Genomic DNA, 26,027 nt, shown 5'->3' on the forward strand with positions numbered 1-26,027 from the left:
TTTCTTTCAATTAAGTGGTCCTTGCACTGTGAAGATTGTCAAATGTGAAGCAATCAAAATGAGGAAATGCCAGACTCTAACCGGGACAACAACAAAAAAGTTTGCTAGAGAACTGGGTAGAGAGGTTGCTGGGAAAATGTGACGTGTGGGTCCCAATGGCCTCTGCCCCTGATTATTCAGTTATTATTTGATTTATGTGGTCTTGCCGCTGCCCTTGCTTTGACCCTCAGAACGGCTGTGTGGGAAGTTTGTGTCTCTCAGATAGAGTGAAGCGCTGCTCTGCAAAGTGTTTGGAGCCAATGTGAATGCAAAGAAACTGATAAATACAGAAAAGGCTCTCTCTGCTCCAGATGTACCCCAAAGGGGTATAAGAAAACAGCTCCTTGGAACTAGGCACTGTAAGTATTTTAATGTATTTCGTAAATGTTTTAGGATTGTCTGGTATTGACATACTACTATATTTGGGAGATGTTATGATTATGTCAAGTTTGGCATTTGATTTTCTAAATGCAGTGCTAATTATAATGAAATATGCACCTGAACAGTTAATTTTACTTTTTAACGCTTTATTTTATATATGTCCTTTCCCCATCCCACCACCATAATGCTTTATTTTCTTGGTCTAAAATGCTGTGTCATTTACTGTATATATTAGTCTACAAGCAGGATGTTTAACTGTCTGTAATGAGAGCAGAGCCTATTTTCTTTTAGCATGCACAGGTTGTTGGCACATACTAGATTTATACCTACTAGAGGATATTACCTGCACAGTGCATTTGAATCATTTTGATAGTTCAATAAAATTTTCATTCTACGTGAGAATTGGATTTTGCAACTTAGCTAATGTGTGATGAATTTTGAAATTATGAAGTTTTAGTATTAGTATTTTAAGAATGAGATATTTGGTAGTTAAATTTGTCATCTAAAATGGACAGGTGCTTATTGGGTTTTAACAAAATGAAATTAACATGGGGGGGGGGTGTTTGGCCAGGCATGCAGTCTAGCCCTATTGGAAGTAGCTTGGTCTTTAATAAAGAGTATAGTCAGGGACTAAAATATTATGTATGCTAAGACTTCCCCCAAAGATAATCCTGTCAGCAGGGAAATGTTATTACCGTACCTGCTAATTGTTGCTGATCACTAAATTTACAGCGGCAATTTGAAAAGTTGCCCCCTAGGTTTATTTGCTCTGCAATAACCTGCCATGCACTAGTTTCTGAAGAAGTGAGTTACCATAACATAATAATTTCCTTTTTATTAAATACAGTGGAAGGAAAACTAGTGCATTTTAAGGAAAACTAACATTTTAAAAAGTATATATTGCACCAGAATAGCTCTTCCACCCATCATGAACCTAATAGTCCATTGGGCTAGGAGTAGTCAACAGAGACATAAGTATAGTTGCCATGTGGATTGTGGGTCTCAGGCATGCTCAATCACAATTATTGTCACAAGAAAAAAAGAACGGCAACCTGAAAGTACAATTAGATCATATAAAATGAGTGTATCAATGTATTTAGTATAGAACGAGTAGAGACATTGGGAGATATTCAGCTCTCTTATTCCATCAGCACAAGGATTTATGCTTGTGCAACTGAAAATTCTGCCACCCTCTCCTTTCCCTGCACCTTCCTCAAGTCTACTCTGGAAAGTTGGCGAACCCCCAGAACAGATTTAAGGGGACCACAAAGAAGTTCCTTTGTACAAACAGAAATCCTTGTGCTGTTGGAATGAGGGAGTTAGTGTTACACTGAATTGAAAAGTTAACTGAACAGTTTTACAAAATCCTTCTGTTTCTGTGAATGCTTCTCAGAATGCATTGTGGTTGTAGATGCCAATAATATAGAGATTTGTTAAGAGTTGGATCTCTGATCACAGGCACATTTACTTGGAAGTAAAGGCCAATGAGGATCATTTCAAACATGGAAAAATAGTACAATATTATCCATGTGCAGCTATGGTAAGTGTTGTGTGATAAACATACAAATGTATTTTGATGTGTCTGTTTACACACTAGTAGGCCACAATTGGCATTGTTTCCCACTACTGTACACAAAAAATGTGTATGTGATTGACACACATGATGATCAATTCACAGGATTTATTCAGTTTCCTAGAGGTATTTACTTGCATAAATTGAGTCTTGTTTGCAGTGAAAACCTAACAAAGCAAAGCAAAGCAAAAACCCTTAACTGTTCCACTTGATATTTCTGTGTGGTATTTTCTGTTAAGAAAGAACCAACTTTAGCTGAAAGCTTATTAAACTACAGGCACACTTCGATTTATGGTTCCAGGCTTTTGAGAGTATGAAAGATTTCTCTGTACAATTAAGTATTTGAATTATAGCTTGATCTCTCTTCTGATAGCAGCAAAAGGTAACAAGAGATAATGCACGCAAAAGCATGCCTTAGTTAGTTAATATTGGCCCACCCATGATTTAGAGTTTCAGCATGTGGAGCTGAAGAAAAGGTTAGGATAGGATCCAAATTCAAGTTAAAATCTACTGCCTAAATCTAGTTGCCCTGCAACCTCATATTCTTTCCCAGGATATGAGTGCATTTCAGAAATGTGAGAAGACTTTCAGCTTGAATTCCTAAAATTCTCCCTGGTGAAGAAATTTCCCTTTTGACATAACTGTCAAAATATTTACGATAGATGTTAATATAATGTCGGTTCAAACATTCTGAAGTACTCCCTGGAGGGTGTCCTGCAAGACCTATGCTCTATATGCTGTAATAGAGCAAGCACTGCATATTTTTTGCCATTAATAATAAGCTAACAGCTGAGCAGTGTCTTTGTTAGAACTGGTATTTTCTTCAAAGGGATTCCACTGAGATTTTGTGGCCATATGGTTAGATTTTACCTTTGAACATATTAGTATTAACGCTTGCATAGGATTTCATTTTACAGTACTTTTTTTTTGCACTATGGCTGTGAATTTGTTCCTTTGTTATTTCCCTGGAATCAGGGATAGGTCAGGGACATGTCCTGTTGCATTCTGTAAAGTTCCTTACACATTCCTGTAGTAGTAGTAGTAATTTGCACTGTGACAGACCAAGACCTACTTACATTTACTCATATATAAGTTCTACTGGCCTGGGTCCAGAATAATCATTTCAGAAACAGAAAAATCAATCAGCATTCCATGACAGCTGAGCATACCCAGTCCTTACTGGGCTGGTTTTGGAGTTCTATGACAGGGGGTGAAGGGGCCCTAATTTTCTTTTGTACTCTTGTACCAAATCTGATTATACTTCCCTCTTGGGATTGGACAATGCCATTTTGGCAATATATGCAATGGTACACTCCCCTGAAAATGGAAAAATACCAGGAATTATATCCATTGTACAGTGGTGCCTCGCTTAACGAATGCCCTGCTTAACGAAATTTCCACTTAACGAAAGGGTTTTTCGAGCGGAGCTTGCCTCGCTAGACGAATGCGTTTTACGAAAAATTCGTCTAGCGAATCGTGGTTTCCCATAGGAATGCATTGAAATTCAATTAATGCATTCCTATGGGGGAAAAAAGTAAAAAAAAATTCAGTGCATTCCTATGGGATTCGCTAGACGAATTTTTCGCTATAAGAAAAGACCCGTGGAACGAATTAATTTCGTCTAGCGAGGCACCACTGTACATGCAACTAGCCCGTGACACAGAATGCATGGGTTGTCAATTGGCACTTAGCTAATGCAGAACAAACTAACTGTGCCAGTCTAGACACAGGTTTAGCTCATTTACTGACATTTTCAATCTAAATCAAAGGTGGGAAACCCTTTTTAGCCCAAAGGCTGAATCTCACAGAAGGGAATTTCCAGGGGCTGCATCCAGCAGTGAGCAGGCTCCAAGCCAGAAGTATGTGAGGCCAGAGACTCATCTCACTCTATTTCTTTCTCTAATGCACTCCCCATCAACCAATTCCATTTTTGCTCTTTCACTTTTCTCCCCTTCACACCTCCGGCTGCCTCCCCTCTTACAATTAGACTTTTCTTTTTCTTTTTTTAAGACACAGGCTAAAGTGGAGATTTTTCAGTAGAAGTTTACATCTGTAAAAGTGTTCAGTGCTCACTTTATTTCAGGGTTCAGAAAATACAATTGCATTTTTTTAAAAAAACAATTATCAATGATTTTCATGTTACATTTAATCATACAAAAATTTAGTGCTATTTAGCATTCAATATAATATGTATATCATAATATATAACCGCACAGCAGCAAAGGCAGCAGTGGAATCCTAGGCAGGAGAATGAGGAAGGATTTGTTGTGTGACTGAATTAGTTCCGTGCTATCTCTTTTATTTTCTTCAAGAATTGGTTAAAGGAAGGGCAACATTCCCCTCAAAGCAATATTCAAAACTATGATGTAATTCAAATCACACAATGCTCCATTTAAAGTGTGTATTTGCTGATTAAAACATGTAGACTTTGTACATGCTCAACTGATCCCATTGATAATGGTTGCATGATTCATCAAGGCACTTCTATTTTGAACAAACATTTACAAACAGAGATAGCAAGTGGCAGCATTCTTGTCAAACTATACAGTTTCACCTTTCCTGCTCTATGATGGAAGGGGGTGTGGGTGGGATGTCTGGATGAGGAACATGTCAGGAAAATGTCCTTTTAGAAATCTGTAAATAAAATTGAACAGGCCATGAGATATTTTTCTGCCCTTCCAGCAATCCTCACTGTACAAACCACATTAAAACTAGAGGTCTGAAGACAAAGTATTGGCTGATTAGAGAAATTCAACTCCCTCCCCCAATTTTCTTTTTTGCTTCTGCCTTTTGCTACATCCTTAGAATTGCCAGAACACAATAGCAACATAATTTTGTAGCACCATAATGGCTGGTAATAGCTTTCATGTGCCAAACCTACTTAGGCAGGACCATAAAGTCTGCATTAAATAATGCTGCAATGAAGTCAAAATTAGCAGAATACATTCATCAGGATCTAACCCAGAGATGGCTAAACTCTAGTTCAGATGCCTGATCTATCCCCCAAAATATTTTCCCTTCTCCGCTAAGACCCCATTAACTGACACTGGCAAAACATAAAAATAAAGTAAAAAGGAAAGGAGATAAAGCAGGGGTCAGCAAACTTTTTCAGCAGGGGGCCGGTCCACTGCCCCTCAGACCTTGTGGGGGGCCGGACTATATTTTGAAAAAAAATATGAACGAATTCCTATGCCCCACAAATAACTCAGAGATTCATTTTAAATAAAAGCACACATTCTACTCATGTAAAAACACCAGGCAGGCCCCACAAATAACCCAGAGATGCATTTTAAATAAAAGGACACATTCTACTCATGTAAAAACATGTTGATTCCCGGACTGTCCGCAGGCCGGATTTAGAAGGCGATTGGGCCGCATCCGGCCCCCGGGCCTTAGTTTGGGAACCCCTGAGATAAAGTGTTGGGGCAAGACTAAAGCCCGATTCCCTCATGGAGAGGCATATTTCTGGTCATTAGACAGATCAAGTGGAGAAGGGGCAATAACGCCACTCCTCAGTTTATCTGCATGAATCGGCTGTGGAGGAGGGGCTGTGTGCCTGAGTGGTGGGGGACATACTCACTGCATGCAGCCCCTGGAGGGCTGGCCAAGAGGGAAAGTGGCCTTTGAGAGGGAGGGAGGGAGGGAGGGAGGGAGGGAGGGAGGGAGGGAGGGAGAGAGAGAGAGAGAGAGAGAGAGAGAGAGAGAAAGAAAGAAAGAAAGAAAGAAAGAAAGCTGCCTGTTTTCCTCCTTTGTCTTTTATAGCTTATTTTAGCATTGCCAAGTTTCTCTGTCACTTCTCCCTTTTCCTCAGTTCCATCTCCTCTGATATTTTTCTTTAATAACCCTTTCTTCCTTAGTAGACTTTTAGAGGACATCTGAAGGCAGCCCTGTTTAGGGAAGCTTTTAATGTTTAATAAATAATTGTATTTTAATATTTCTGTTGGAAGCTGCCCAAAGTGGCTGGGGAAACCCAGCCAGATGGGCAGGGTATAAATAATATATTATTATTATTATTATTATTATTATTATTATTATTATTATTATTATTATTATTATTATTATCAGGTTCCTTTCTAAGTCCATTCTGAACTGCACCTTTCCTTTAGCCTCCATCTTCTGAGCCTTCTGTCTCTAAGCTATCTCTTAGCTTCCACACCCACCAGACCTCTCCCAACTCTTCAACCTACTTTTTTGTAAGCTTTAGTACTGTAGTTCCAAACTGACAACATTGGCTTCCCTCACAGGATCTTACCTGTAAACTCTTTCGTGTCCAGAGCAACAGAACATTCTGAGCCTAAACATCAGCTCAGTCAATCAGTGCCAGAGGCTTCACTGCCAGAAGAGCAATAGACAGAGAAAGGGCCAATTGCAACCTAACAGGGTTTTTTTTATTCATTGAAGAATACTCATGAAGAATCCAAGTGACTACCCACACTGGAATTCAAAATCCTTATAGATACTATCAAAAAGGATTGGAAAGATAGTCTCCTGTTCACAGTTTTTCTTGCAAAACTTTATTCTTGCAAAAAAAAAAATTCCCACATGATTTCACATCAGTAGCATCAGTCTCTCACTGAGGAAAAACAAAATTATATTATCAGCACTAGCTCTCTAGTCTAGATGACCCTGTGTTCTTATCTGTTTCCTTGGGGTTTTATTGAACTGTTTTCATTGGCTTTTTACTTTGGAAAGTGCTTCTCCCCAGGTGTATGCTTTGTGATTTTGCTTCAGGCACACATTGTACAAATCACTGTAAGGCATAACTTTCTTCCCTGTAAATGTATAAAAATGGCATTTAACCCATTTCTTAAAATGTATATAATATGTATAGAAGTTATCCAGTTCAGTTCTTTAACAAGCACATTAACCCATGGAAATCTTTCATTCTGCCTCCTTAGCAAATGGGAAGATCTCATCTTGTTTAATCTCAGATACTAATTTTGTTTTGCTTAAATTTTATGTTTATTTTTTATCTTTAATAACTAATCTAATAATATATACCAAAAACTCCAAACTGATCTTTTCAGGATATAGACACTATTTTGCAGCATGTGCTATTTGAACTCTCTGACAAGTCACCCAGCTCAGCAGGAGAGGTCTCTGGTGGAGATTGTTGAGAAATAGCTTGTTATTTTTTTATAGATCACTGTTGGAGCTAAGGGCAGTGCTGGCAGGGAGGCTGGTCTGCCATTGCTCATTCCCATTCTAGACAACTGATCTCTTTATCTGTCTTCTCTTAGTTTTTTACATGTACTGCATATAAATTAGCCATTCTTACTACTACTTTCTGGGCTTGCAGTAACTGGCATGTTCTCAGAGTACATATGAAAGGATGCAAATGTTGATACTCCTCTGGCTTTGAAGGAATGATAGTGCTAGGGGTGAGCCTTTTTCAATTTACTAGTGGAAGCCACTTTGCTTGCTTTGATACCTAGATTCATTAGGCTAGGGATAATTTTAGACAGATCTTTCCACATAGTTCTTAAGTTTTTAAAGGGGCTTCTACACAATATTGTTGGTTTTTTTTGCAATTATCCCACTACTTTTGTTCATTTCACCTGTCCCCCCCCCCCAATGCAGTAGATCCGAACAGCAGTGCTAAAAGCCCCAGGTGTGGATGTTTTTGCACAAATCTCATGAGATCTGAAATTTCAGGTTCTTATGAGACACTTCAGTGAGATTTTCTTATCAATGGCTCCAACCACATGGTCCACCCTCAGTCAGGCCAGAGAGAACTTAAACTATTGCACTCACAGTGTTCTCAGTAAAACAGACAGAAACAAAATGGTTGAGGTATAATCAGCTGAGGAACAATTAGGAGAGAGAAGTAACATTGTAGAACAAACTTTCTACCTGATCTTTCAAGCAAGGTACACAAATACTGATCATAAACCTTGCGTGGAAATTAAATACTGCTATACAGTACTAGGAAGATGTCAAAAAGGGAATAGATTTGCATAAAATGTACATGTGCCATTTATAATCATAGATGCGAATTTAGACATGATTACTATAATTTATTTTTAAAATGTATATCACAGTACTGGAGAAGATTGTGCCCAGGTGATCCAAAAGGTTAACGAAGATCAGTTAACTAAGTTGATGGGCAAGTTCAAGGCCCCTGCTCTCCCACCTAATGAAACTGAATGGGTATCTTCAAACACAGAGATGTCCTTAGGCGGCCCTTCACATAGGGTGCTGTCCCCTTGGTAGGACACATGACCACCCTATTTACCTGACACTAAAATACAGGCCTTGCAGTTCCTCACTGATTGCAAAGGAAATAATAAAGGTAGAAAAGTAATTTCCCAGCAACTGCATTCCTACTGAGAAATAATGACATTCTGAGGCCGTCAGGATCCAGGCTAATAGCTGGAGAATAACTGAGAATATTTGAGGGTAAGTATTAATAGAAATGTGGATTCCCTTTAAAAGAAGTAAGATTAATGGAACAGTAAATTCAACAGAATCAGATCCTTAGTAAATTTGTATTTGTACTAGCACAACATAATATTTCTATTGCATGTAGAGTTTTTCTAACTATTTCTCCTTTTCCTCCAATAAATTGTTTCAGGAAATAATCTTATCTTTTGACAACATCTTGGCTCTTCAATTTAAAGTAACCAGCAGCTTTTTGAAAGCAGGTAACATCCCAAACTGAATGAAGCAGTGGGAGCTAGAGCAGACCATGGCAAATACCTTTGTGACAATACCTGATGGGTACTGCCTTAGTGATCCAATCCAGTATTATGGTGAGTTAAGCAAAAGGCAATTATTCACATGTCTCTCTGTGTATAAACAGAATTTCTACAGTTCTTAAATATATATTTGATATATGAAGGACATTCAAAGCCATCCAGTGTGCCATTTCAGCATTGAGGGGATCAAATAATTTCCTCAGGTGACATAAAGATATACAGTACAAGATCCAAAGACCTACTCCAGTGTGGATGCATTGAAGTTCACTTAAGCAGTGAATTTCATTCTCAGAAGATATATTCAAACAATTTAAGACCAGTTGTGGCTGTTATATTATATATTTAATAAAGTAAGATATATACCTGTACCTGATAAACTGCATATAGAAATAGAACATATACATATACATATACATATATATATATATATATATATATATATATATATATATATATATATATATATAATGTATAAAGGTTCTATTTCTATATGCAATTCTCTCTCTCTCTCTCTCTCTATATATATATATATATTACATGATGCATATTTCTTATGCATGTCTCTTCACCCCTTTAGCTTTCTTCCTTTCAGAATGTTTCATAACCAGTCTAGTCTCTGATGTTGTGTCTCAAAATGCCACAGCACTTTGCAGAAATTATTTTAAAGTTTCTTTTGAAAACCTACAGCTCAATCTTATGTTTATTCAGAGGTCTATCAGATTCAACAGGGCTTATTGCTAAATATGCATACATAATATTGCAACCTAAGGCTGCAGTGCTAAACATACTCACCAGATAGTAGGCTGCTTTCAGATTGCTGCTATTTTTTAGTGGGATTTAATCACAAGCAACAAATGTACTTCAAAGGAAAAAAAACCTTTTGCAGTAAGGAAAGTGATAGTAAAATGCACTGGAAAGTGTGGAATAATAACTCCTTGGTGCAATATCATGAAACCTTCTTGCAAACAAATCAGGATGAATGCTCAAAAAACATAGTCTGTAAGCAAATGTACTCCCATGGAATTTAGAGAGTTATTTCTGAGTAAGTGTTTTTATGATTGGACTATAAAATTCACTGAGGTCCAGCACCGAGGGCCTTCTGGTGGTTCCCTCACTGAGAAGAATGAGGTTACAGGGAACCAGGCAGAGGGCCTTCTCTGTAGTGGCGCCCACCTTGTGGAACACCCTCTCATCAGATATCAAGGAAATAAACAACTATCTGACCTTTAGAAGACATTTGAAGGCAGCCCTGTTTAGGGAAGTTTTTAATGTTTGAAGTTTTATTTTGTTTTTAGCATTCTGTTGGGAGCCACCCAGAGTGGCTGGGGAAACCCAGCCAGATGGGCAGGGTATAAATAATTAAAGTATTATTATTATTATTATTATTATTATTATTATTATTATTATTACTATTATTACTTCTACAGACATTTTTTTAAATTAACAGTAAACCCTACAATCAAGGGTAATATTGTCAGCAGAACTGTATATCCAGGGTGCCCTTCTACAAACAATTCTGTTATACAGTGGTAAATCGGTTTAAGAATGATTTGGTTTACAAACTCCGCAAAACCAGAAATAGTGTCTTGGTTTGAGAACTTTACCTTGGTCTAAGAACAGAATCCGAAGGTGGAAGGGCACCGGCAGTGGGAGGCCACATTAGGGAAAGCGCACCTCGGTTTAAGAACGGTTTTGGTTTAAGAACGGACTTCCGTATTGGATTAAGTTCATAAACGAAGGTACCACTGTACTATATTCTATAAAATCCTAAACTACTCCACTGTTTTCTATGTGATTTTTTCAAAATAATCTAGATGCCTTCCCAGAACACATCAGTTATCCACTGCAAGATCTTGACTTCCAAGCTGCTCCTTATTGTCAGTATTCAACCATTCAGTTTCCTGCAGCATTACAGACTCCATCTCCCCAAACACAGTACAGCACATACAACTTGGATTCTCAATACAGTGATGGGCAATACATCATCAGCAATTGTGAACTCAGTAAGCCCACCTGCATGGGTGCCCAGAATGATGGGGGAGGATATCTTGGACAGAAAAGACCCAGGCTTAGTCACTCTGCCTTGCGAATAAAGGGACAGGAAGAGCTCTGTGTAGTTTGTGGGGACAAGGCTTCAGGATATCATTACAACGCACTCACCTGTGAAGGCTGCAAAGGTAATGGGGAAATAATTTTGTGAATTAAATCAGAGAATGTCCACTGGTTAAAATTGGAGAGAAAAGTCTGCAAAGTTAAAGTTGGGGAGAAAGGTTAAAGTTGGGGAGAAAAGTCTAGTGCATAGGGCAGAGATAGAGAACCTATGGCCTTCCGTATGTTGTTGGACTACATTTCTGGTAGTAAGATAGACACCCAGCTTTGATACGGGCAGTAGCTCAGTAGCAGAGCATCTGCTTTGCATGTAGAAGGCCCCAAGTTCAATCTCCAGCATCTTGAAGTCACCCTAGGAATGTCCTGTGTTAGGCTTGCCATACATCAGGAAAATTTCTGATATGCCCTGGTTATGGGGTATAAAAATGGTGTTGGGGGGGGGGGGATTTTGCCGAATCAGCAAAATATCAGGGAAAACCTGGATGTATGACAATGTGATGGAAAAATCAGTGGAAACAGCTCCAAAAATGAGTGTCAATATGGCAACTCTATCCTGTATGAAATACTAGAGAATAGCTGCCACCCAGTACAGGATATTGTGCTAGAGGGACTACTGATCTGACTCAGCATAATGAAGCTGTCTATGTTCCTAAGGACAAGCAGCATGGGTTTCCATGGGGATAACCTGGACAGAAAAGTCCCAGGCCCTGGCTTACAAATGAAGGGCTAAGAGGAAGGATGTTTTGGTGGAATCTAGATGCTAATGGACTCCAACTCCCACCAGCCTCAGCCAGCATGGCCAATGATAAGAGTGGTAGTCTATTTAATTGGCAGTTAAATCTTACTTCAACAATGGTGACAGGCAGGGCTGTCTTAAGCGCCCCTGGCGCCGTGGTGCGCCGGATCCGTCCAGCGCCCTCCCGCCCCGTTTCCCAGTGTGGTGGGTGGGTGGGCGCAGCGCGGCTGCCACAGGCGCTGCTGCGCGGCGGGCGGGCAGGCACAGCGCGGTTGCCGTGGGCGCAGCTGCGCGGCGGACTGGCCGGCCAGCGGGCGGGCGCAGCTCGCGGCGCCCTCCTGGAGGGCCGGCGCCGTGGTGCCCTGCGCCACCCAGCCTGGCCGTAGGGCCAGCCCTGGTGATAGGACAGCATCCTCTACTGCATGCGAGGGCAACAGACTGTCATATCAGCTGTATCATTTCTAATTTTTATGCTCATTGTTCCAAATGTGTATGCTAGGATTTTTTCGACGTAGCATCACCAAAAACGCCATCTACAGATGCAAGAATGGTGGCCACTGTGAAATGGATATGTATATGAGGAGGAAGTGTCAGGAGTGTCGCCTAAAGAAATGTAAAGCTGTGGGAATGCTGGCTGAATGTGAGTGCCCAAATTACAACAAAAAATTCTGACATGCTGCCGAGTTAAGGAATTTTCCTTTCCTGCCATGTTTAAAGGCAATTAATTGTATTCTTCCCGAAGTTGAGTATGTGGTGGGGTGGGGGGAGTTCACTAAGAGAATAGTTTCCTAGTCTTTAGAGTACATCTGGTATTTAATTCCACCTCTGCTAGGTATCAGTACTTAGAAACGTTTCTAAACTTGATCTCATGGTATATAGGTATTCAACAACTCTGCTGAAGCTAACCAGGTCTGGGTGTATGTGCAGGGCTTGTTACAGTAGGACCTTCACAGTGTTCTCTACCTCTGATACCTCCCTCCTATATGGGTGAACTCTAGAAGACTTACTTGGTGGCAGCACTGTTTGATATGAGACAGCAGGCAACTACCATTTATTCACATAGCTCCTGAGCCATGCCGCACAGAGGACTTTATTGAAAATTAAAAAATGGTGGCTGCCAGACCTATTATTCTAGCACTGATTAGATTAAGAAGACTAGGGCTATCATCAGACGTGTGGTTCTGTATAGGATCAGGCAGAAGTGGGTTGTTCGGGGTGCTATATGAGCCCGAACAGGGGTTTGCTGTTGCTTACCAGGAGAGAAAGAGGGATGAGGCAAATGCACCAGTGGAGCCAATCCAGTGCTCCCACTGGTGTGTTTGCACTTCACCAACCTCTCTGCAGCCTTATGCCTCAGAGTAAGCAATAGTGACACACTTGCTCTGAAGCTCGCATAGCGGCTCCACCTCACCCATCAAGATGCTTCTGGAATCGGGCTGCATATTACTGAACAATGACTTAAAAATCAAGGTGTGTGAAAATATTAAAAATTAATCAATTGGCAAGTTATGTGTTATTAGAAAGTGGAGCTGCTGTTCACCAAAGGGCCATAGCACAGTGGTACCCTGTTTCCCCTATTTTAAGACGTAGTCATAAAATAAGCCATAGCAGGATTTTTAAGCATTCGAGGAATATAAACCATACCCTGAAAATAAGACATAGTGATAGGCACAGCAGCAATGCCTGCCGCGGCAGGAGGAGGAGGAAAAAAATAAGACATCCTCTGAAAATAAGCCATAGTTTGTTTTTTGAGGAAAAATAAGTATAAGATGGTGTCTTATTTTCGGAGAAACACGGGTAGAACATGTGCTTTGCATGCAAGCAGTCCCAGGTTCAACCCCTGGTATCTCTAAGTAAAACTGGAAAAGACTTGTCTGAAACCCTGGAGTTTTGGTATAAGGCACCTTCCTATCATCTGAGGTAGTTTGCCTGCAATTGATAATCTCATAAGTAACAAATTTTAGGCAATAATCCTAACCCCTTCCCTGAGCGTAAACTCCACTGAATTCAGCAGAACTTACTTTGGAGTAGTCATGGCTAGGAATTCACTGTTAAATGTTCTGCAAGAGAACATGCTTGAAATCAATGCCTTTCTGGAACTTGTTGTTTCCCCCTCTGGTTTACATTTTTTCAGGTCTACTAACAGAAGTCCAGTGTAAATCAAAGCGCCTCCGAAAGAAGAGTAGCTTCCTTTGTAGCATCAAAATGGAAGTTGAAGGAGTGGACAACAAGCATGTATCCTCTACAACAAAACCTTTAAAAGTAGGGTATTTTAAAAATAATTTTAATTGTTTTATTTTAACTGTTGTATTTTGCTTTAAAGACATGCACATCTTTATTTCTAAGGTGCAGGAGCGAATGGAACTGACTCCTGGAGAACATCAGCTCATTGACCATATTTTGGCTGCCCATCAAAAATGCACAATTCCCTTGGAGGAAGCAAAGAAGTTTGTATGTGTTCATAAACAGCAATATAGCAAATGTGAATTTTGGACTGGGAAAGCTTGGCTGCAGTAGTTCATGCCTTGGTTACTTCCAGACTGGATTACTGCAATGTGCTCTATGTGGGGCCTCCTTTGCACTTGATCCAAAAGCTGCAGTTAGTGCAGAAGGCTGCAGCACAATTGCTGACAGGAGTGAGGCCTTGTCAGCATACACTAGCAGTGCTCAAAGATCTGCACTGGTTGCCAATTTGCTACTGGGTCAAGTTCAATGTGTTACTATTATTATTAAAAGGCTGTAACAACTTGGGACCAGTTAACCTGTGAGATCACCTTATGCCACATATGCACACTTGACTGCCTCTATCTGTAGAACTAGCACTGTTACAGGTGCCACATAATACCTGTTCCACACTCCCCCCAAAATAAATCTTTCAATGTGGCAGCAGCTACACTTTGGAACTCCCTGCCTATTAACATTACTGTTAATTACTCCCTTCCTATTAACATTAGGCAGGAACCTTCTGTTGTGTATTGAGTCAAAGGATTTTATATCTGTATTATTATTGTTAGGATAAAGTAACTGCCTTTTGGTCCCAGAGGGTACAGCTACTATTGGTTCATTTAAGCTGCTGTATTTGGATCCTCTGTCTTATTGGTTTCCTCCAAAAGGCAGCACTGTGATTGCGTGATATTGTTCCCTCCAAAATGTATCCCTTCCTAGCTAGTCCCCTGTCCCTATAAATGTAGCTTTCCTCTCCTCAGTCTTCAGTCTTGTTCACTTTAATAAAGAGCTGTTACTAGAGAACTGTCTCCAGCATGTTTTGTCAAGAGAGCTGAAATCACAAACCCCACGTCACAACAACTGGCGACGAAGGTGGGATCCGGAATGCTGAGGAGCGGTTAAACACAACCCTGCCTCAGAGTCCGGATTGCAGCTGAGAACAAGACTCACTGGCCAGCTGAGAAGACGACCCTGCCCGCTAGGACAATGGAGAGTCCAAGGGTATTGGAGCCCTTCCAGCCATCAGAGCCCCACACCTGGGAAGACTACGTCGAACGCTTTGAGTTCTTCGCAGTGGCTCAAGGGATCACCGATGCCAGCAAAAGAAGGGCCACATGCCTGAGCTACTGTGGGCCCGAGACCTTCAAGCTAGCCAAGGCATTACTTGCTCCAGCTAAGCTGAGTGAGACATCTCTCCAAGATATTCTTGCCTGCCTAACAAGCCACTTGGCGCCTACTGAGACCAAGATGGCCCGGCGGATGGAGTTCCATAAGAGGCAGCAGTGTGCTGGGGAGTCTGTATCCACATTTCTGGCTGAACTCCGGAAGCTCGCTCAGCACTGCGGCTTCCAAAATCTGGAAGAGACTCTCCTGGATCGGTTTATTGGGGGTCTGAGCAGCAAGAAAGCCAGAAGACGCATCGTGGCTAAAGAAGAGGTTACCCTTGCTTCAGCCTTGAAGGAGGCCACCGCCACGGAGAATTATGAAAGAGAGGAGCTTGATGCCAGTCGCAAGGCCACTAAGCCACAGATAGAAGTTGCGCATGCCATGGACGAGCTAGAGGCTACTCCAAGCCAGAGCCCAGTCCGTGGGGTTGAGTCGGTGCGTCAGGCCTGCACAGTGCACAGAGATCGCCGAGGCAGTTGCCCAGGTTGTGGCGGAAACCATGAAAGGAAGAGTTGTCGTTTCAGGGATGCTATCTGCCGGACGTGCGGAAAGACGGGTCACATCGCCAGGGTCTGTAGATCGGCGGCGTCGGGAGCGACAGGAGCACCTAGACTGGAGCATCGCAGACCGCCCACAGCAACTCGTTTTCTAAAGGACTGCCACTACGTAACGGAGATCAATGGGAGGGCCGTGCAGTTTCCAGCGCAAGGCAAGGCACACGTCAAGGTGAAGATTGAGGGTCAGCAGTGCGACATGGAGGTGGACTCCGGATCTGCATTCACCATCGTGTCAGACCAGACCGCGAAGACATTCTTCCCCAGGGGTAAGTTGCCCCCTCTGGAGCCCTTTCCGGCAACCTTGCAGTCGTACTCAGCAGGCCGCATCCATGTTATGGGAATGTGTGCCGTGAGAGTACAGTTCCGGGACAAACAGGCTGTACTCAAACTGGTGATTGCGAAGGGCAGTCGCCCCAGTCTCCTGGGCACTGACTGGTTCCCTGCCCTGGGACTGAGTATCTCAGGGCTTAATTCAATCCAAACCTGCCCTGAGATGAGCGAGGTATTATGCAAGGAATTTGCTGGTCTCTTTAATGGAAAACTGGGTTGTTATAAAGGGCCCCCAGTTGACTTCGAGTTGGACCCCGGGGTGGCTCCAATCCGACTCAAACCAAGGCGAGTGCCATTTGCACTGCAACCCAAGATCGAGGCAGAGCTGGATAAATTGGTCAAGCAGGGAGTTCTCTCACCCGTGGACTCTGCTAAGTGGGAGACTCCAATCGTCACACCCCTTAAAGCAAATGGGGAAGTCAGGATATGTGCAGATTACAAATGTACTATCAATAAGGCACTCAGGGGAAACTCATACCCCATTCCAGTTGTATCACATCTGTTGGCTAAACTGGCTGGGGGCAAGGTGTTCGCCAAAATTGACCTGGCACAAGCTTACCAACAGCTGCCAGTAACCCCACAATCAGCGGAAGCACAGACTATTGTCACACATAAAGGGGCGTTCAGAGTTAACAGATTACAGTTCGGAGTTTGTGTGGCCCCAGGGATTTTTCAAGGGCTCATGGAACGCCTGTTAAGAGGTCTGCCGGGGGTCTTGCCATTTTTTGATGACGTTTTGATTGCTGGAAAAGACCCACAGGAACTGGTTGCGCGTGTCCGTGCAGTGTTGCTCAAGTTCAAGGAGGTGGGGTTGCAACTGAAAAAGGAAAAATGCAGTTTTGGGGTGCCAACGGTGGATTTCTTGGGGTTTAAAATTGATGCATCAGGCATCCACCCCACAGATGCTAAGATTAAGGCCATCATCGAGGCACCACGACCACAGAACAAGACGGAGTTGCAGTCATTCCTTTGGACTTATTAACTTTTATCATTCGTTCTTACCCCAGAAAGCTTCGGTAGCTGAACCATTACATAGACTATTGCAGAAAAAGAATGTGTGGCGATGGGGGCGGGAGCAGCAGAAGGCTTTTGACTCCTTGCGAGGAATGCTGAGTAGCAGGAGCGTCCTTGCTCATTATGATGAGTCAAAGCCGCTGGTCCTGGCATGTGATGCCTCTCAATACGGTCTGGGGGCTGTGCTGAGTCATAGGGAACCGGATGGGTCGGAAAAGCCCATCTCTTTCTATTCCCGTACGTTGTCGCCCACGGAGCGCAACTATGCTCAAATTGATAAAGAGGCACTGGCTATTGTGTCCGGAATCAAAAGGTTCTATGATTATTTGTACGGTCGCCAATTCTCCATTGAAACGGACCACAAACCACTGTTAGGGTTGTTCAACCCAAACAAACAAACGCCACAAATTCTCTCCCCCAGAATGTTGCGTTGGTCAATATTCCTGAATGGGTTCCAGTACACCTTGACCCATGTGCCGGGGAAACAATTGTGCCATGCTGATGCGCTGAGTCGCTTGCCCCTTCCTGGCGGGAGCAATGAGGATCCTGCTCCGGCGGAGCACATTATGATGCTAGAAACACTTCCGGGGGCTCCTGTAACAGCTACGGATATAGCTGAGAAAACGAGGAAAGATGCTGTTCTCTCCCGTGTGCTCACTTGGGTGGGGAGGGGGTGGCCAGGTGGTCCGCATGAAGAAAAATTCAGGCCTTATGCGACAAGGCAGCACGAATTGTCCATGCATAAGGGTTGTCTCCTATGGGGAGATAGGGTGATCATCCCAGCACCACTGAGAAACAGGGTTCTTGAGACGCTTCACATGGGACACCCGGGAATGGTCAGGATGAAGTCGCTAGCCCGATGTTATGTGTGGTGGCCTGGAATGGACCAGAACATAGAACAATGGGTACGAACATGCAAGGCATGCCAAGAGGTGCGGCCAGAAGTGGCCAGAGCACCAGTCCACTGGTGGGAGCAGTCCAGGACTCCCTGGAGCCGGCTGCACATAGATTTTGCAGGGCCATTCCAAGGGAAGGTCTTTTTGGTTATCGTTGATGCATATTCCAAATGGTTAGAAGTGGCGATGGTCCCTAGCATGGCATCAGCTGCCGTAATCAAGGTGTTGAGGCAGCTGTTTGCTACCCACGGGTTACCTGAGACCATTGTATCAGATAATGGGGCAGCTTTTGTATCCCAAGAATTCAGGGCATTCTTGGCTGATAACTTCATAAGAGGGGTCACATCCGCGCCCTTTCACCCATCCTCCAATGGGCAGGCTGAGCGCATGGTAAGAACAGCCAAAGAATCCATTGCACGCTTAATGGAGGGTAACTGGTCGGCTCGCATTGCGCAAATGTTATTTTTGCAGCATGCGACGCCGTGTACTGCGACGGGCAAGTCGCCAGCCGAGCTGCTCTTAGGTAGAAGACTGGTAACGGTGCTGGATTATGTCCACCCAGATAAAATGCCAAACCGTAATTCAAGAGCAACCCCCCAGGCTGAGACTGACACAACAAGGTATCTCGCCCCTGAAGATCTGGTCTGGGTGAGGAACTATTCACGAGGTCCGCGGTGGGTGGCTGGTGTGATCACCCGGGCTAGTGGACCTGTGTCCTATTATGTGACCTTGGAAAATGGGCAAGTTTGGAAGAGACATATAGATCAGCTGAGGCGCCGGGCGCTCAGCAGGGAGGAGTCAGATAATTCATCCCTGGCTAATGACGCACAGCTGCGAGACCAGAGTGAAAATGGTCCAGAGGTGCAGTCACCAGGGGCTTCAGCAAATGAACCAGGGTCTGCTAGTCCTCATGATGACGAGGTACAGGTCGGGGACCCTGAGATGTCTGGGACTCCATCTGTTCCTGATGAAACCCCTATAGCAGCCCCTCCACCACAGGTAACACCCAATCCAGAACCTGCAACACCTGTTGTCAGGAGATCAGGTAGAAGTTGTAGGACCCCACAGTACCTGAGGGATTACGTCTGCTGTGCTCACTAGGGGGGGAGGGGTGTTGTGTATTGAGTCAAAGGATTTTATATCTGTATTATTATTGTTAGGATAAAGTAACTGCCTTTTGGTCCCAGAGGGTACAGCTACTATTGGTTCATTTAAGCTGCTGTATTTGGATCCTCTGTCTTATTGGTTTCCTCCAAAAGGCAGCACTGTGATTGCGTGATATTGTTCCCTCCAAAATGTATCCCTTCCTAGCTAGTCCCCTGTCCCTATAAATGTAGCTTTCCTCTCCTCAGTCTTCAGTCTTGTTCACTTTAATAAAGAGCTGTTACTAGAGAACTGTCTCCAGCATGTTTTGTCAAGAGAGCTGAAATCACAAACCCCACGTCACAACACCTTCACTGTACTCTTTTTTGTGCCTGCTAAGGACATTTTTGTATACCTACCCAGATATGGAGAGTGTTGTGTGTTGATCTATTTTTAGTTTATTGGATTTAAAAATGTTTTAAACATATTTAAACTGTTTTTACTGCTAATTTCATTGTTTGATCTTTTCATAAAGCACCTTGAAGTTTTCACAATCAAGCAGTGTATAAATTTTATGAATTAAAATATATATCTAACTTTCTATTGGTTTATCTTGTGAATACATGTTTTTAATTAGTTGCAGGAGACTGCCAACCCTGAAGAGAATTTCCTACATCTTTCAGAAACAGCTATGGTTCATGTCCAGGTACTAGTGGATTTTACAAAAAGACTTCCAGGTAATCCATTCCACAGGGAATTTTCTTGGGTTGCTTCCACACTATGCATTTAGCATGGAACTGCCATGCCACTCACATTTTATTGGGCAGGATGTGTGAGCACATATCACCATCCATTTGCAACCCTTCTGTTTTCCCAGTGCTTATTCCAGTTTTTTTCTTCTCCTCAGAAAGTCCACTGTTGTTGTTGTTGAAATAATGGAAGGGTAGTGCTATCTCCACAAATGTTAGTGTGGGAGTTGCAATTAACAGCAATCAAGTGGTATACAAATTTTATGAATAAATATATATCATGGCACAGGTGCCCCCACCAATACCTCCTATGGTGCCCACATAAGGTCTCTATATATCCCCTCAAAATCCAGATTGCAAGACTGTTTTTCCTGCTCTGCTCCTGTTTACATTGGTTCAGCCTCTCCTGAATTGAACATGCCCTTTCAGACATGCCCACATTTCATTGGATATAAACATTAAACACTCAACCTTATTTCTGTCCTGAACAGAGGAGAGCTGCAAAGAGCTTTTATCTGTGACTGCAGAAGTGGCTGATATAAGTGCCTTTCCCCCATTTATGTGGAGAGACTGATATCTGGAACCTTTTGTGGTCCTGTCTTTTTTGTGCTTAGACATGGCAGCCATTTTGTGTTTTGCTATGCCTTCAAGGAAGCCATTTTGTGACTGGCACCCAAGGCATTTATCAACATTCCAAATATTTCCACTGGCCAAAATGGGTTGGTATCTGGAGCCTTAGGGGATTTTTTCCTGACTCTTTAAAGCTACCGTACATTGTTTTGATATAACTAGTGATCTATTGAGAAAGCAAACTTTATTACAGCTTGGCACACATTTACCTTTGTAGTGGGCACCATTTTATAACCCCCACTATTACTTTTTTAAAAGATATCTTTGAATTAATGCTAAAAAGCTTATTGATAGATGGATTACAGTATTAGAAAAATACTGCTTAACTGAAAGGGTATGATAGCACTGTGACATTAGAAGTCTAAGGACTTTTTTCCACAGTGAAGAGAAAAGCAGCATAAGATAGAGGATTTTTAGTGGGAAAATGGCCATATCCAATAGAAGTTCCTACCTCACCTTTGCTAAAGTGTCTGTAGCTGGACTTTTCAAACTTTAGATCTGATTCTCAAATGAGATGTTTTCTTTGCAATATTAAAAGGCTTATTTAAGTGAAGAGCTGTCAAATTTCAGATATATGCCTACCATCAAAAATCAATGTAATTTGATTACCTATTCATTTCTCTATAGGGTTCGAAAGTTTAGCCAGTGATGATCAGATTGCATTGCTGAAAGGCTCCACAATTGAAACAATGTTTTTACGTTCTGCCCAGATATACAATGAACAAGGGATTGAATGCCAGTCATCATTCCATGAAAGTAAGTTATGTTTTTAGATGAACTTAATAAATTCATGCATATACATGCTTGCCATTTTCACTTCACTATATGCATGTGATGAAGTGGGATATGGCTTACCCTAAGGCCTTTCCCAAATATGATCTTCCCTTGGGATAAATGGTTATTTCTTCTCACTTTATCAAATGATACAAATTACATTGTGACATACATTTAAAAATATGATAATTATAAGGTATCTTTAAAAGGGGAAATCTGCTCTTATAGACTTTCATTTCCCTTGCTCTAGGTCAAGTAAAATTTTCTGCCAATGCTGTATGTGCTCAAGATAAAAGTACTTACTTAGGACTGTCTCATACTGAAGAAAGCCCAACATCAACAACTACAACAGGTAACTGAGCTCTCCCACAAATATACTTTTAGTAAAATTTTAAATCATTGCTTACTGGATTACTGAGTTTTTAATAGTGAGATACTTTTGATTTTCAGCCAGAATACCTCTTTGACTATCAATCTTGTTGATTAGACTGCTGAATAGACCATCAATCTTTTTGATTAGTCACTTTGGACTGCATTTCTTGAATGTTCTAGATTCATCTCTCTGCATCTGTGACTTCTTCCACTGATATATTTAAATGCCTGATAAAACTTAATTCTGCACCCTGGTATTTTCTTCCTTAATATTTTATCTCCACTCCCTTTCCTCTCAGTGGCTTGCATTGCTTAACCTAAGGTATAATCTGTATTTTATATATGCTATCTAATCTTAAAAATAAGTCAATTATATGTTGTCTCGCTACCATCTGATATCTTCTGTTTCCCCCCCCAGGTATCACTGAGGAGTTTATCACTGCACTATTTTATTTCTACAGGAGCATGGGAGAACTCAATGTGACAGAGAGAGAGTATGCATTGCTTGTTGCAACTACTGTGTTTTTTTCAGGTATATATAGCAACTAAGAACAGTGTTCAAATACTAAAACTGAATAGTGCCAAATAAAATTATATCAAAGTATTTATACTTTCAAGGTTTAATACATTGGTTGTAAGTCGCATTGATTGCAACTGAACTTACGTGTTAGTAAATCTGCACTGATCTGCTTACGAGGATCCTCTGGGGGTGCCCAGAGGGTTGCAGGAGCAGAAGAAAGCAGAATTTTGTTTCACAGGTGGTTGGATGGATACCACCTACTAAAATTAATGGAGTTTACCGCCAGGTAAATGGGTATAGGATTGCAGCATTATCTAGAAATAAGCACTAATGAACTTGAAAGGACAATTCTGAGTAGCTAGACAGAAGACTGTGCTATCAGATCCTGATTATTTTTAGTGCTAAAAATTAATTTTCACAGAAATATTTTACAGAAGTGGAAGCTCATGGGGATCAGATATAACACAACACTCAATAATTTTATGGCATCATGACCACATTGGGAGAATATATATTTTGAGTTCTACATAGCATCATGTATTTTAATTTTCCTGTTTTTCAGATCGTCCACTCCTAAAAAACAAACAACATGTGGAGAAACTCCAGGAACCCTTCTTAGGAATTCTGTACAAGTATTCAAAGATATATCACCCTGAAGAACCACAACATTTTGCCCGTCTGATAGGGCGACTCACTGAACTCAGAACCCTCAATCACAACCACTCAGAAGTCCTAATAACCTGGAGAACAAGGGATCCTAAGCGGATACCTGTACTTTGTGAAATATGGGACTTGCATTAAACAATCTGCCAATTACTTAAGTTGTTACACAGGACTGTTTTTTCCTCAAAATATGCTCTTTTCCAATTGTTGTGCTTGTATTAAAAAAAATCCCATTTATGTTAAATGGCTATAGATTCTTTTTAAAAAAAATAAAAATACTGTGCTGCAAAGCCTAGATAGATCAGTTGGTGAGAGGATTGAAAATAACATTTGCATTATAAACACACATACATTAAAATGGTATGAATCAGGTTCTTTACATGTGCTGTTTGACACCTCTAGAAAGTGTATCTTTCTTTGCCCGGGAAGGTTTTAAATGAGTGGGAGAACAGTTGACAACAGAAAAATCCTTCATATAGCACACAGGAGACTATGGAAAGTTGAGCAGGGAACTGGATCCCTGCCCTGTCAAGCCTACACATGTGTATGCTATGATGGTCCATAAGAAATCTATTATGGCTTAGATGGATACTGCAACTTTTATGACTACATAACTTTCTCAGTGACTTGAAGTGGATCCTGGTGCTTCTGTTGTAAACATGTACATGTCTCCAAACCACATTATTCACATCACAACACTCACCGTCTTGTCTGTCAAAGTTGTAAGCAATTAAACATTAAAGTTAACTAATAACCATTAGAGAACAAAATAATGAAATGATTGGTTATGTAATTAGTATATCACACAATTTTGAAAAAGAGTAGTAAATTATAATCACCCAGGATAGTTGGTAACCCACAAACTGATTATAGTTAATTGATTATAGTTTAGACCAAAATTTTAATAATTTGGTAGTTATATATTTTTATTTACGTGCCAGTTCTAGTTGAGGAACAGCCAGAATGTCTGTCCTTGATTAAATTTTACAATAACAACAGTTACAGGATGCACTGGAAAGATAACTCACTATATCTGCTATTATTTTATGTATTTTCCCCTTTTAGATCAAGCAATGGTAATTTAGTTTGATGGATGTTCAATTAGTGAAGCCCCATGCATGTTTGAATTCTACAATTTGCTAAAATATATGGTTCAACATTATCATCTGTTTTTGTAGACATCTCTTCACGGCTTCAGTTCTTTTGCTAAATATAAACTATAATGGACCAGTTTTGCTTTAGTCTTCTTGAAATTTAAATAAGTTGCAGTATTTTTTTCTGAATGCTTATGAACAAACCTTTAAAACTGTGAATTTGTTGTTGTACAGTGCCTTTGCTGCTATGGATCAAAATCAAAAGAACTGTGTGTAGATAAACCTTTATTGTGCAAGTAGAAATGTACTTACTTTCATACTATAGAAGTGAGTTAATGCTACAAGTTGAAATGAAATGTTCACTGAATTTCCAAATGTAGTAGCAAACATTTGAAACAGATTTCAGCTACCGGTATCAGTTTCAAAATATAAATTCCTGATATTAGAACAATCTTTTAAAAACATGGCTTACAATCTCAGCATTTTTATATTATGTTATTTTTGCATTTTATACCTAAAATATAATGTAAATAACTTATCTGAATATATAGTTAATATTTTAATACATGAAATATTTTGTATAGGTCTATATTTTTCAGATATATATTTAAGTGCAATAAATGCACTATCAATCTGGTATTCTGCAGCAAGATAGTTGTTTTTTGTATGCATCATTAGTCATCCAACATGATATGGTCCTTTGCTTTAAAGTCATACCATGCTTTGTTAAAAATACGAAGAAAAAGATACCAAAGAATTATTGAAATGAAACTGAAAAGAAAATTAAGACCACAACCACAACCCAGTTTTATCATATGACCTTTGCCATAGACCTTTGCCATAAAATGACTAATTAAACCTGGATCTTATTCCAAGTACCACATTTTCTCATTCATCCATCCAGATTCAAATATGCCATTTAAGTGCAGCAAGCTTTAGGAATGTCAGTATTTTAGTCTGAAGGCCAAATTGGATATGAAGAAGAGGCTTCAAGCCCTCTCTTTCAATTTTCTGCAAATAGTATCTAAGCTAAGTCTAATGCAGATTACAACTCAATAAAACAAGGACTCTGCCACATTGGCAAATAAAAAGCACTTTATATATGTTGTTTATGCATTCTAACACTGTGACACCAGATGGCGGTGTGGAGTTCCATTTTTGCCAATCCGATTTCTCATACAAACTTTAAAAGGCGTTTAACTGAAACACTTCTTTGATGTGTCTAGATCCAGCCCAATAGTAACCCCCATGCCATTTTCTGCAAATAAAACACCTTTGTTGCTAACCCTGGTAAGAAACACATAAATGCACAAATCTTCATTCAGTTTGGCCCTTAACACAGATGATTATGTTGCCCAGCATGGCTCGATTAAAATGAGAGACTGTGGTCCTGTTTACTCTCCAGTTTTAGGATCAAATTATATGTGATATAGGAGAGCAGTAATTAGATTGCCTGTTTTTTTTTAACGTTAAAACTAGTTTTCTAAATTTCATGGGTGTCCCAATTTAAAATGGAGAAATGATGTGTTCCAATGAAATTTGAAGCTCCCTGTCTCTGTTTTAAAGATGGGAGGGGTGGGGGAATAAACAGTCCAATTATGATCTTTTGTGCCTTTGCGCAGGCTGTGAAATCTGCTACTCTTACATTCCTCCTTGTGTTAAGAAGCTGCTGTGTGGAAACGTTTTAATAAAAGATGCAATGTACATGTTTTTGGATGTCACAATTGGTTGATTCCTTGTCATGTCAACCCTCCTAAATCTTGATCCCCCGGCACCAAATGTTAAAAACCCCAGCAGCCCTAGCCACTGGTTGTGGCTGAGGAGAGTTGTAGTCCCTAACATTTGGAGGACACCAGTTTAGGAAAGGCTGGCATAAGGTATCTTTGTCATTGACATATTAGTTCAGAGCAAACAAATCAGTATCTTACGGTAACAATGTGCACATTCCACCTGGCATGGTATGTAAACATATCAATAGTTATAGTTGGTTATGATGAACACAAAAAATGAGAACAGTAAAGGGAAATAATTAACCTTTTTGTCCACTAAATTTTGGATGTGAAAGTGAGCTGAATCTTAAAGGTGTTTTAAAGTGACAGCCTTGCAACAACACATCTCACCATAATAGGGGTGATAGTTACCAGATGAAACAACTTTGAGGTTGTTTGTTGCTTCTTCTCTTTTTACAATCAAGCGG

General features: G+C 40.9%; 1 protein-coding gene across 4 annotated transcripts; it reads left to right on the forward strand.

Annotated features, from left to right (window-relative positions):
- Positions 1–88: 88 nt before the first annotated feature.
- Positions 89–24,134, forward strand: LOC118089055 (bile acid receptor-like). 4 transcript variants are annotated; one of them, XM_060277171.1, is made up of 12 exons: positions 91–398; positions 1,879–1,960; positions 8,568–8,745; positions 10,506–10,868; positions 12,036–12,176; positions 13,671–13,798; positions 13,883–13,987; positions 19,666–19,765; positions 21,035–21,163; positions 21,432–21,533; positions 21,972–22,085; positions 22,636–24,134. In XM_060277171.1, exons 3-12 carry the CDS (start codon positions 8,655–8,657, stop codon positions 22,872–22,874), a joined length of 1,512 nt encoding a protein of 503 aa, XP_060133154.1. In that variant the 5' UTR covers positions 91–398; positions 1,879–1,960; positions 8,568–8,654; the 3' UTR covers positions 22,875–24,134. The 4 variants fall into 4 exon arrangements, with proteins under 4 accessions (XP_060133155.1, XP_060133154.1, XP_034979315.1 ...); XM_060277172.1 differs by lacking the exon at positions 1,879–1,960 and having other exon boundaries at positions 89–398; positions 8,638–8,745; XM_035123424.2 differs by lacking the exon at positions 1,879–1,960 and having other exon boundaries at positions 93–398.
- Positions 24,135–26,027: the final 1,893 nt, after the last annotated feature.

This window comes from Zootoca vivipara, chromosome 7 (assembly GCF_963506605.1).
Source record: "Zootoca vivipara chromosome 7, rZooViv1.1, whole genome shotgun sequence".
NCBI lineage: Eukaryota > Metazoa > Chordata > Lepidosauria > Squamata > Lacertidae > Zootoca > Zootoca vivipara.

What these genes read in the sequence shown, in the direction of transcription:
- LOC118089055 (XM_060277172.1), top strand. Translation starts at nt 8,655, where the DNA reads ATGAAGCAGTGGGAGCTAGAGCAGACCATGGCAAATACCTTTGTGACA. An exon ending in TGTGGGAATGCTGGCTGAAT is followed by an intron (nt 12,177 to 13,670) that starts GTGAGTGCCCAA and finishes ACATTTTTTCAG; the next exon opens with GTCTACTAACAGAAGTCCAG. An exon ending in TGGAGGAAGCAAAGAAGTTT is followed by an intron (nt 13,988 to 19,665) that starts GTATGTGTTCAT and finishes GTTTTTAATTAG; the next exon opens with TTGCAGGAGACTGCCAACCC.